Source organism: Delphinus delphis, chromosome 20 (genome assembly GCF_949987515.2).
Source record: "Delphinus delphis chromosome 20, mDelDel1.2, whole genome shotgun sequence".
Classification (NCBI taxonomy): Eukaryota; Metazoa; Chordata; class Mammalia; order Artiodactyla; family Delphinidae; genus Delphinus; species Delphinus delphis.
This window is the reverse complement of record NC_082702.1, coordinates 42418376-42430630: the sequence shown is the minus strand read 5'-3', so window position 1 is coordinate 42430630 and position 12255 is coordinate 42418376. Positions and strand designations below refer to the sequence as shown.

The 12255-nt window shown below is 42.6% G+C and overlaps 1 protein-coding gene and 1 pseudogene across 2 annotated transcripts in view; one reads left to right on the top strand and one right to left on the bottom strand.

Moving 5' to 3' along the window:
• The window catches only part of WWP2 (WW domain containing E3 ubiquitin protein ligase 2), a 145190-nt gene that overhangs the window by 111979 nt on the left and 20956 nt on the right, over positions 1 to 12255 (bottom strand). For both annotated transcript variants that reach the window (XM_060000151.1, XM_060000152.1), the window contains exons 2-4: positions 11389 to 11473; positions 3949 to 4096; positions 3486 to 3607 (exon numbers count right to left, since the gene is read on the bottom strand). In XM_060000151.1, coding sequence (XP_059856134.1) covers positions 3486 to 3607; positions 3949 to 4096; positions 11389 to 11458 — 340 coding nt within the window. In that variant the 5' untranslated portion in view covers positions 11459 to 11473. The remainder of the gene's footprint in view (positions 1 to 3485; positions 3608 to 3948; positions 4097 to 11388; positions 11474 to 12255) is intronic.
• LOC132417345 (5S ribosomal RNA) lies at positions 9752 to 9860 on the top strand (annotated as a pseudogene).

Sequence of the window (12255 nt, the reverse complement as noted above, 5' to 3'; positions counted from 1 at the left end):
AAAGCCTGAAAAATTAAAATGCGAATGAAAAACTGGGAAAACACAAATTACAAGACAAAGAATAACAGCCTTAACATATAAAGAGCTCTCTCAAAACCAAAAGAGAAAAATGCACATTTCAGTAAAAAAATGAGCAAAGGACATTAATAAGGCAATAAACACACTTTAAAAACATTCAGGGCTTCCCTGGTGGCTCAGTGGTTGAGAGTCCGCCTGCCGATGCAGGGGACACGGGTTCGTGCCCCGGTCCGGGAAGATCCCACATGCCGCGGAGCGGTTGGGCCCGTGAGCCATGGCCGCTGAGCCTGCGCGTCCGGAGCCTGTGCTCCACAACGGGAGAGGCCACAACAGTGAGAGGCCCGCGTAAAAGAAAAAAAAAAAAAAAAATCAGTCTCCTTGAGTAAATTACAGCTTTAAAAAAGGTGGAGTGGAGGTGGGGGGACTTCAAAGACATAACCACCAAATGCAATGAGGGGACGTTGCCCAAATCCAGGTTGGGGCAAACCAACTGTAAAACAACACTTTGAGATAGATGGTGAAATCGAATATGAACTGGGTATTAGGTGATAATGAGGAATTCATGTAAATATTGCCAGGTGTGATAATGGTACAGTAATTATGTTAACAAAAGTCCTTTTTTAATGAGATGCATGCTGAAGAATCTAGGATAAAAGGTTGAAACACCTGTAATTTACTTTAAATACTGCAACCAAAAAGAAATAGATGAAGCAAATCTGGCAAAATGTTAATTATAAAATAGGCTAAAAATATATATATATTTTTTTACAAATAAATCCAATAAATGTTAAAGTGCAATAGAAACCAGCCATCTCAGCTACTGCTGATGGAAGGATAAATGGGTAGAACTTTTCTGGAGGGTAATCTGGCAATGTGTCCAAAACCTTGAAAAATGTTTAAATCCAGCAAGACTATGTTCAATAATTTAATACACATTTTTAACAATTGGTATAAAGATTTGTAAACTTATAAGTTTATCAAAATAGCATTACTTGTGACTGAAATACTGAAAACTACCCAAATGTTCAACCTTAAATTTTCACACAGCCATCTGATAAGACTACTACCAGACAGTCATCAAAAACTGACTTTTGAGCAACAATTAAATATTTTATGGTACAACAGCTATGGAAAACAGTATGGCGGTTCCTCAAAAAATTAAAATAGAATTACCATGTGATGCAGCTATTCTACTTCTGAATATATATCCAAAAGAACTGAAAGCAGGGACTTGAAGAGATATTTGGACACCCATGTTCACAACAGCACTGTTCACTACAGGCAAAAAGTAGAAGCAACCCAAATGTCCTTGGATGGATGAATGGATCAACAAAATGCGGCATACAATGCAATATTATTCGGCATTAAAAAGGTGATTCTGGGGACTTCCCTGGTGGCGCAATGGTTAAGAATCCGCCTGCCAATGCAGGGGACACGGGTTCGAGCCCTGGTCCGGGAAGATCCCACATGCCGCAGAGCAACTAAGCCCATGCACCACAACTACTGAGCCTGCACTCTAGAACCCACGAGCCACAACTACTGAGCCGTCCAGCGGTTAGGACTCCGTGCTTTCCCTGCCGGGGGCCCAGGTTCAATCCCTGGTCAGGTAACTAAGATCCCACAAGCCGTGCAGTGTGGCCAAAATAAAATAAAATAAAATTTAAAAAGAAAGAAAAAAAAGGTGATTCTGATACATACCACGTGAAAGAGGCTTAAGGACATTATGCTGAGTGAAAGAAGTCAGACACAAAAGGGTAAATACTGTATGATGCCACTCATATGCAGTACCTAGAGTAAGCAGATTCATAGGGACAGAGAGTTGAATGGTGTGGGTTGAGAGAAGGGAGGGAGTTACTGTTTAACGGGTACAGAGTTTGCGTTTAGCAAGATGAAAAAGTCCTGGAGACGGATGGAGGTGATGGCTGCAGAATCCTGTCAATGTACTTAATGCCACTGAATTGTACATTTAAAAATGGTTAAGACGGTAAGTTTTACGTTATGTGTTTTTTTAATCACAATTAAAAATAAAGATATAGTAATACATTTTAAAGAGAAGAATGCATGTTGCAAAATAATAAGTTCATGTATGATCTCAATTTTGTTTCACTGATGTCTTAAATATTAATACACTGCACACAGGGAAAAAAGGCTCAGAAAGGCATGTATCAAAATGTTAACAATAATTATCACTAGGTACTTTGCTTCCAGGAGAATTTTATCTTCTTTGTGTGTCTGTGTGCTTTTGTGTGATTCCCAAGTTTTCAACAATTACTTTTGTAATTGAAAGCAAAAGTATGCCAACTGGACAAATGAAAAAGGAGAGAAAAGGACACTCATGTCGCTTGCTGATCCTAATGTGAGAATGCCCACAAGTCTATTTCCAAATGACATAGTAAATATAATCCTCCTTGAGAATCAAATTATAAAAGGCAGGCTAGCATTTGGGAAAATAAAGACCGACTCAGAAGACAGAGCAGCGGGGTGTTCCCTGCAGAATTAGAATAGAGGCAGATCCTCATTTCAGACGATTCCCGAGTCCAGAGTGGGTTCACCACATCAGTGTGTGCCCAGCAGAAAGAAAAAGACCGGGGGAGCCTCACACCCCATTCAAGAGGCCCATCAGAAAGGACAGGCTCAGAAAGGAAAGACTCTTGAATCAAGCAGCACTCTCCCTGGGACTCGGGGCTCCCCACCCACACATCTCTCTTAAACTAAATCCACGTTCAGAAAATATTTGCTAGACAGCACACATCAAGAAAAGAAGGAGCCTTTCTTTCTGTGGCATTCCCTCACCACATCTGGTACTGCTCTGAATAGAGGCTTTATGAGGGAGGATCCAGATACCTCCGCCATGGGTTACTCCACTGACCACAAACAGCAATAAACAGACGTGAGGATTTAGATTTCCGTGCAGCCGAGGCATGCTGAATAATCATGATAGAGCTTCCACTGCATTCCAACAACCAGGAAATGTTTATCGAGCGCCTTCTAAGCACAGGGCACCATTTGTAACACCATTCCACGCAGACAGGCAGGCACACATGTACACACCCACCCACAGACGAAGCTCCTTTGTTGTGTTTGAGGGATCAGACTAGGAAAGTAATGATTTAGGCTGGAGGCATTTGACAGTTTGATTTTACACGTCACACATCAGGATCAGGAAAAGAGGGGCAGAGGGAAAGTATGCAGCCCTGAGGAAGGATCAAGGGGGGGACATCAGTGCATCCCACCACTAGGGGCCCTGGACCAAGGGGCTGAGTTCCGCAATAGAGGCAGAGAGTAGCTCTCAGCCTTCCTAGAACTCCACGGACCACATCCACGGGGAGTACAGTAACTGCAGCCTCTGGTCCTGGAGGAAACTGCATCACCAGGTTTATCCACCATGTGAGAGACATCCATGCCTTCACATTCTTTTCCCCACCCCCACAAATGAATGACGTCAGGTACCCCTTCCTTGTACATACTTTTGCCCCCATTGTTCTTCAGGACATTGGAGAGGTTGACAGAGGCGGTGCCTAGCAGTTCATTTCTCAAGGTGTGGCAGCTCCAGACCTTCAAATCTAAATGACTCTGGGCCGTGACATTCCTGGAAAACAAATACTTGATTCATCATATCCAAGCAGATCAGTCACTCCTGTAACTTAGAAGAAAACAGAGAAACTACCCTGCTGACATCTTGAAGGTGGGGGGAACCCCAAAGAGGAAGACACTCACATAAACCCTTTCCCCCCGAGAGCTGACCCTGTAACCATCTAGCTAACAATGAACACTCTGTGAGCTCAATGATGTAGAAACACCTGAAGAGAAGGTGCCTCAGGTACCAAAGGCGGAAGGCCTAGAGGCTGCTACAGGAAACCTGGATCTCCCACAACCCCTTCCTCTATTCTCCCGGGGGGCCGCATTCGGAGAGAAGGGGTTTTCTCTTACAAAATGATGATCTCGTTCCAGAGAAGCTCGGAGCTCCCAATTCGCTTCCCAGTCTTCTTGGTCTCACTGGGGAGTCCATCCACTGCCACTTCCACAAACGAGTTAATTCGAGGTTGACGACTATGCACCTTGGGCTTTGCTGACACCACTGGACAGGAAAGACAGAAGAAGTCAAGGATGAGTCAGAGGGCTCCCAGCTGCCCCCCTGTGGCAGATGTTCTCCCTCTTTTTTTGTTGTTTCTTTTAAAAAAAGAAATTTTGTCTTTTCCTCATTCTAAAAAGACTTCTTTTTTAATGTGAGGATATAAAAAGAGCATAAGAAAAGAAGCATAAGAGAAAAAATCACTCCTAAACGGAAAACACTGGGATAATTATCATTAAGATGTTGGTAAATACAGACTTTCTAGACTTTCATCTTTTATGTCTCCAATTCTTTAAAAAGTCCTCTCCCCCCAAAATCCATTTTAAAAAGCTGCAATATAAGCCCATTACAAGCATACACCATAATTTAGGCAACTATTCTTTCACTGTTGAATAGATTGCTTCCAACTTTTGGCTCGGGGAAAATGACCACAAATGTATATAGTATCTGCATGCATTTCTGAGTATTCTTCCAAAGGATATGAACATTTTTTAAAGTTCTTAAAACTGCTCAGTTCCTTTCTAAACCCATGTAGACACCTATCAGCACTATAGGAATATATCCATTTCACCAAACACTGCATAGCACTGAGTACTATATTTTTTTCACCCTTTGCAAATCATGTAGGTAAAAAAAAAAATAGTATAAAGATAATAGCTAAGAGTTAATGAGCACTTATTACAGATCCTGTGGTATGCACACATTATCTAACCCAATCCTTACAATAAGGCAGGAAATACATCATCATTCCATTTCACCCAGGAGGAAACAAGCTTGGGGAAGCTAGGTCATTGCCCCAGGCTACACATCCAGGGAGCTTCGAACCACAATGTGCACCCGGCAGCCTGACTCCACACCATGCTATATGCCATTTCCAGACTTTGCTTATTTGTTCTAATGCTTTTCTTCAATTACTAGCCAGATTGAATAGTTTTTCCATGTACTTGTTAACCATCTGCATTTCCTCTTCTGTTCATTTCCTTCATGTGGCAGCATTTCTGATGCTTACACGGCACCAGCAAGCGAGGGGCCCAGCACCAACTAAGCAAGCATACGCCCAGGGCTGGGTGCTAGACAAGCTCCTTTTGTAGCACTTATCAGCCATGGTGGAAACTCCAGATCACTAGGACAAAACCCATCTGGATGTTTTCTATCCTATGCCCCAAATCAGAGCATGTAACTGACGTTCCTTACCCATGATGACAAGACTGCCTGAACCTGAGTTCCCATCAAGAGTTAGCAAACCTCTCCTCCTAGACCCTTCTGAGGGATGACAGTCCTATAAGGGTCCACAACTTGGCAAAGGGCAAAGCCACCTCTGATTGTTTTTTAGCAATACGTGTCTTCTCCAGGACCAAAAGAACACTAGAGAGAAAGTCAAGGAACAACAGCAACAAAAGCTGTCGTGAAGATTAAGAAGCAACAAGAGTTGGTACTAGGAAAAAAGGTCGTAGAGCTGGGAAATGTGGCCCAGAGTGGGAAAATGAAAATACTACACACATAGACCAAGGTTAACTGAGGCCACCTGGTGGTGTGAGTGCAGATCTGCAGGCAGACCCTTAAATGTAAAAATATAGATAAAAAATAGGGACTAGTTATATAGAGTCCTACCATTTTGAGCTAGACAGTTTCTTTGAAATCAACAAGTTCAAACCCTTTATTTAATAGTTGGGCAAACTAAGATCCAGGGAAGTGAGACATATCCAAAATCACGGAGCTAGTCAAAGGCAGTGCTAAGCCTGGAACCAAGCCTCCCAGCTCCCGGGCTGATTCTTTGAACCCTTCCATCAAATTTCCCTTTTGGTCCTTGTTTTTTTAGTATCTACTTTTAAAAAAAATTTTTTTTGATATAATTTCAGACATTTAGAAAAGCTGCAAGACTAATACAAAGATTTCTTATAAACCCTTCACCGGGGACTTCCCTGGTGGTACAGTGGTAGAGAATCCCCTTTCCAACTCAGGGGACGCGGGTTCAATCCCTGGTCGGGGAAGTAAGATCCCACAAGCTATGGGGCAACTAAGCCCGTGCGCCACAACTACTGAGCCCACGCGTCTCAATTAGAGACAGAAAACCTGCACGACACGACTAGAGAGAAGCCACGTGCCACAACAAAAGATCTCACATGCCACAAAGAAGACCCAACGCAGCCAAATAAATAAATAAAATAATTTGATTAAAAAAACCCTTCACCCAAAGTCACCAAATATTAACTTTCTACGCTACTTGCTTTATTACTCTCTCTTTTCCTCTCCCTAAATACTTCAGTGTGTCTTTTCTAAGAACTAAGACATTTTCTAACGTTACCATAGTATAAATATCAACACTGGGAAATTCAACATTCTTTAATACTATTATCTAAGGTACAGACCTTATTCAAATTTTGCCAATTACCCTATCAATGTCCATTATAGCAAAAGAGAAAAGATTTTTTTCTAGTCCTGGACTCAATCTAAGATCACATGGTGCAGTTAGTAGTTTTTTGTGAAGTTTCCAATTTACATAAAAATTGAAAGAATAGAATAAATAATTGCACATTATTTACTAACTGCTATCATTTTGCCACATATGCTTTTCTGTCTCTCTCTCAGCGTCTATCATCAATATTACCCAGAGAACTTCCGCAATAATAAAAATGTTCTACACCAGCGCTCTCCAATACATTGCCATGAGATACATGTGGCTATAAAGCACTTGAAATATGGCTAGTGAGACTGAGGACTGGAGCTTTAAATTTTATTTAATTTTAATGTAAATAGTTCTACGTGGCTATACTTGCTACCCTATTGGATAGCACAGGACCCAGATATATATATGACATCTGTATTTAAAAAAAAAGTTAGTTGGAGATATCATGACAGATCGGCCCTGATTACTTTCAGAATGCAATTCCAAACAATAAGGGCATTCTTCCACCTACCACACCACCATTATTATACCTAAAAAAAAAAATGTATAGTCACTCCTTCCATCATTTGATACCCATTCCATATTCAAATTTTCCCAGTTGTTCCCAACTTTTTTTTTTAATATTTATTTATTTGATTGTGCCAGGATTTAGTTGCGGCTCTCCAGCTCTGTAGTTGTGGCACGCGGGCTTCTTAGTTGTGGCATGCCAACTCTTAACTGTGGCATGCATGTGGGATCTAGTTCCCTGACCAGGGATCGAATCCATGCCCTCTGCATTGGGAGCACAGAGTCATAACCACTGCGCCACCAGGGAAGTCCCCCAAACATATTTTTATAGCTGTTTTTCTCCCAACCCAGGATCCAATCAAGATGAACAAACTGTACATGTGGGATCTTCCCGGACCGGGCAAGAACCCGCGTCCCCTGCATCGGCAGGCGGACTCTCAGCCACTGTGCCACCAGGGAAGCCCCATGACAATGATTTTTAAAGACTTGCTTCCACCAGCTGTCTTATAGAATGCTAAATCCTGCATTTTTCTGATTGTTTCCTCATGGTTAGATTTACAGTGAACATTTTTGTCAAGAATACTAACTACACAGGTTAGGTTGTATACTTCTTACTGTACACACCAGGCCATCCTCCTACTGGGGATACTAATTTTGATCCCATGGTTAATGTGGGGTTTGCCAGGTCACTCCACTGTAAAGATACATTTTCCCCGCAGTAATTTATAATTAATAAGTGGGGTGATATTTTCAATGTTTCTTGTTCTTAAAAGACAAGCCAGGGCTTCCCTGGTGGTGCAGTGGTTGAGAGTCCGCCTGCCGATGCAGGGGACACGGGTTCGTGCCCCAGTCCGGGAAGATCCCACATGCCGCGGAGCGGCTAGGCCCGTGAGCCATGGCCGCTGAGCCTGTGCGTCCGGAGCCTGTGCTCCGCAATGGGAGAGGCCACAACAGTGAGAGGCCCGCGTACCGCAAAAAAAAAAAAAAAAAGACAAGCCAAAATACAGGTCTCAAGTTTATCTAGAAAGTTTATTTACTATTTGATAAAATATAAATGTCAGTTTCTTATACATGGAGTCACATCTTCACATAGGATTTAGCTTTTAAAGTCAACAAATAAGGCAAAAAATCACATATTTCCAAAATTATACCCCTGAAAAGCTCTTAGGAAGGCAACAGAATAGAGTGTGGCATATTATCCTTCTATAGGTTCCAAACAGCCAGTTTTTTGCTTTGCTGTGCTGTGTTTTCAGTGTTCCTTCAGTTAAATATCAGATAAAATAGTTGGCTTACGTTTGAGGACCTTAGTGTGTTTAAAAAGTGTATTGTAAAACTCTAGGACTGGGGGAGAAGGATAAATTGGGAGATTGGGATTGACATATACACACTATTACTATATATAAAATAGATAACCAGGGCTCCCCTGGTGGCGCAGTGGTTAAGAATCCGCCTGCCAATGCAGGGGACACGGGTTCGAATCCTGGTCCAGGAAGATCCCATATGCCACAGAGCAACTAAGCCCGTGTGCCACAACTACTGAGCCTGCGCTCTAGAGCCAGAGAACCACAAGTACTGAGCCCACGTGCCACAACTACTGAAGCCCTCGTGCCTAGAGCCCATGCTCCGCAACAAGAGAAGCCACTGCAATGAGAAGCCCGTGCACCACAACGAAGAGTAGCCGCCGTTCGCCGCAACTAGAGAAAAGCCCGCGCGCAGCAACAAAGACCCGACGCAGCCAAAAAGATAAATAAATAAAATTAATTAATTTAAAAAATAAATACAATAGATAACTAATAAGGACCTACTGTATATAACACAGGGAACTCTACTCAATATTCCTTAATGACCTATATGGGAAAAGAATCTTAAAAAGAGTGGATATATGCATATGCATAACTGATTCACTTTACCATACACCTGAAACTAACACAACATTGTAAATCAACTATACTCCAATAAAAATTTTTAAAGATAAAAAATAAAAAAATAAATCTCTAGGACTGCACTAGAAGAGGCACAGGGAACTGAGGCAGAGAGGGGACAGCATAGCAACAGCTCCCAAATTACACCAGAGGCTCTATCCACAAAATGCACAGGAGGAAGAACCACCCACACTGTTTAAATGGTTGCTTCTCTCCTCTTTCTCCCCCACCATTTTCCTGGATGGTATTATCAACTCCCTATAGCTTAAGTGCATATATAACGAGGTGCACCTGTATTATCAAGTTAGCTCTCTCCACACTAGTGAGAAAATACACATCAGGGAAAGGCAAGAGAGAAACCTTTAGAAGTCAGAGTGTGTTCCTGAATAACATGGTCCCAAAACAGGGACCTCAGGATATCACCAGTTTCCATGGGCAGGCTTCTGTTCTGACCTAGCCCTGCTAATTATTAGATAGGCAGTAAAGGCTGTAGTCTCGAGTTCAAAACCCTACCAGTTCACTCTATTCCTTCTCCCTTCTCAAAAGGGCTGGAGCAGCCATGAGACACCAAGAAAAGTAATTAAAATATATGAAGACTATAAAAAAAATCAATAACTCAATAAGAAACAGGCAAAAAATAGACACAGGCAACCCACAGAAAAGGAAATACAGATTTACTTAAACATATGATAAGACACTAAACATCACTTATCATTTAATGAGAAGTAAAACTATGCTGAGAGCACAATTTTTTTTAACCAACCAGACTGGCAAAGATAAAAAAAAAAAAAATCTGACAACATATCATGTTGGTAAAGGTGTGGGGACTACAGCCGTACCACCCTGAATGCCCCCAAACTCGGAAGCTAAGCAGGGTTGGACCTGGGTAGTACTTGGATGGGAGACCGCTTGGCAATACCAGGTGCTGTAGGCTTAAAAAAAAAAAAAAGATGACGTGGGGAAAGGAGCACTCACTGATAACAACAGGTTCCCTCCAGGCGAGGGAACTGGGGAGCTGCAGGAATGGAAACAACTGTAAACTATGTGAGTGCATGAAATAAATGAATAACATTTCCATTTTTCAAACAATAATTTAAAAATTTGGACCAAAGATACAATTTTGTCTCCCAATGATCATGCTGAGAGGCCTGAGCCCAGATACTGAATGCCACTCCTCTCTCCCCGAGCATCTTGTGGTCCCGTGACTCCTCCTCCTAAAGCTACTGGAGCAGCAGGCTTTCATCCGTGTGATATTTACTGAGGCCTCACTATGTGTCAGGCACTGTTCTAGGCTTTGGGGCATCAACAGTAAGCAAAACAGACAAAAACCCCTGTTCTCGTGGAGCTTACATTCTACGGAAAGAGACAGTGAATAAATGAAATAGATTCCAATAGGTCAAACATTAAATAGTGATAGGGGCTGATAAGAAAAAGATAAGGTGATGAAGGGGAGAGACATGAGGGAATCAGGGTAGGGAGCCTTTAGATGGGGGAATCAGGGAAGGCCTCGTTGAAGAGAGTGACTTTGGGGTAAAAACCTGCAGAAAGTAAGGAAGCAGACCAGGTAGATAACTCAGCCAAAAGAGCATTTCATTCAGTGGGAACAGCAAGTGCAAAGGCCCAGGGGTGGGAGTGTACCTGGTAGAGGCAATGAATAGCACGGGAGGTCCATGTGGACCTGTGCATCTAGCCAAAGAGGAGTAAATGTGGAACAGGAAATGAGAAATGGAAGGGGTCATATCACGTGGGATCTTCAGCTTGTATGCGGAGTGAGATAGACAGTCCTTGATGTGTTTGAGCAGAGAAGTGACAAGAGCTGGCTTACACTGTAACAAGATCACTGGCTGCTGTGCGATAAACAGAATGAAGCGGGGCAAAGGGCAGAAGTAGGAAGCCAGGTTAGGAGGCTACCGCCTTAATCTAGGGCAGAGATGATGCCAGCTGGTGGGTCAGCAGGGGTGGTGAGAAGTGGCTGAACGCTGCCCACATTTTGAATGTAGACAAAACCAGATTTGCTGAATACAGGATATTGAGGAAAAAAAAAAAATCAGGTCAGTTCCAGGCATGTCACATTTTAGACGTTTACTAAGCCTTCAAGTGGAGATGCCAAGTGGGCTATTGGATATACAAACCTGGAGTTCAGAGACAAGGCCAGGCTGGAGATACAAATGTGGCAGTGATCCTACTATTTGGTGGCATTTAAAGTGATAAGGTTTGGATGAGCTCACCAAGGGAATGAGCGTAGATAGAAAAGAGCCCTGGAGAAGGAAGGATTCGCCATTTTATATAATTCTTTCCAAAAGTTCTTTTTTTCCCCCTCCTCTTCAAAAACTCCAGCTATAGTATGACAACCCTATAAGAATGAATAGTTATGCTCGTAAGCCAAAGTGTGGTATAATTCCACCTCTTTCCCAAAGATGGGGCTGGACCTGAAATGACAAACTTCACACAGTGCCACTCACCTTTCAGAATAAGCTGAGACTTCTCAAAAGGCAGGGCGACCCCTGCCCGGCTGGAGCTGGCAGATGCCATGTCATCACCAGGAAACTGAAAGACAAACAAAGCAGCAGGTTTAGAGGATATCTGATAAGAGACTGAGGAACTGAACCCAATTTTTATATCTAAGTCTAAAGAGATAGAAGCAAGAAAATATAAACATCCAGGACTTCTCTAGTGGTGCAGTGGTTAGGAATCCACCTGCCAGTGCAGGGGACACGGGTTAAAGCCCTGGTCCGGAAAGATCCCACATGCCACGGAGCAACTAATAAGCCCGTGTGCCACAAATACTGAGCCCGTGTGCCACAACTACTGAAGCCCACACGCCTAGAGCCCGTGCTCCTCAACAAGAGGAGCCACCGCGATGAGAAGTACATGCACAGCAACAAAGAGTAGCCCCCTTCACCGCAACTAGAGAAAGCCCACGCGCAGCAACAAAGACCCAACACAGCCAAAAATAAATAAATAAAATTTATTTAAAAAAAAAGAAAATATAAACATCTAAGCAACTGCAGCCACGCTGCTTCAGGCAGAGTGATGTCTGTCTCATAATGACTACTGAATCTGGGTAGGACTTGGATGGGCTAAGAAGGACACAGCACTGCTATATCAACCTCTTAAGGATGGAGAGCCTAAAATAATATCTCCAAAAAGAAAGTCACAGTTCAACAATTTTTTAAAAAGTAGGGACCTTCCCGGCAGTCCAGTGGTTAAGACCCTGAACTTCCACTGGAGGGGGCACGGGTTCAATCCCTGGTCGGGGAACTAAGATCCCAAACGCCTCATGGTGTGGCCAAAAAATAAATAAATAAAATTTTTAAACATTAAAAAAA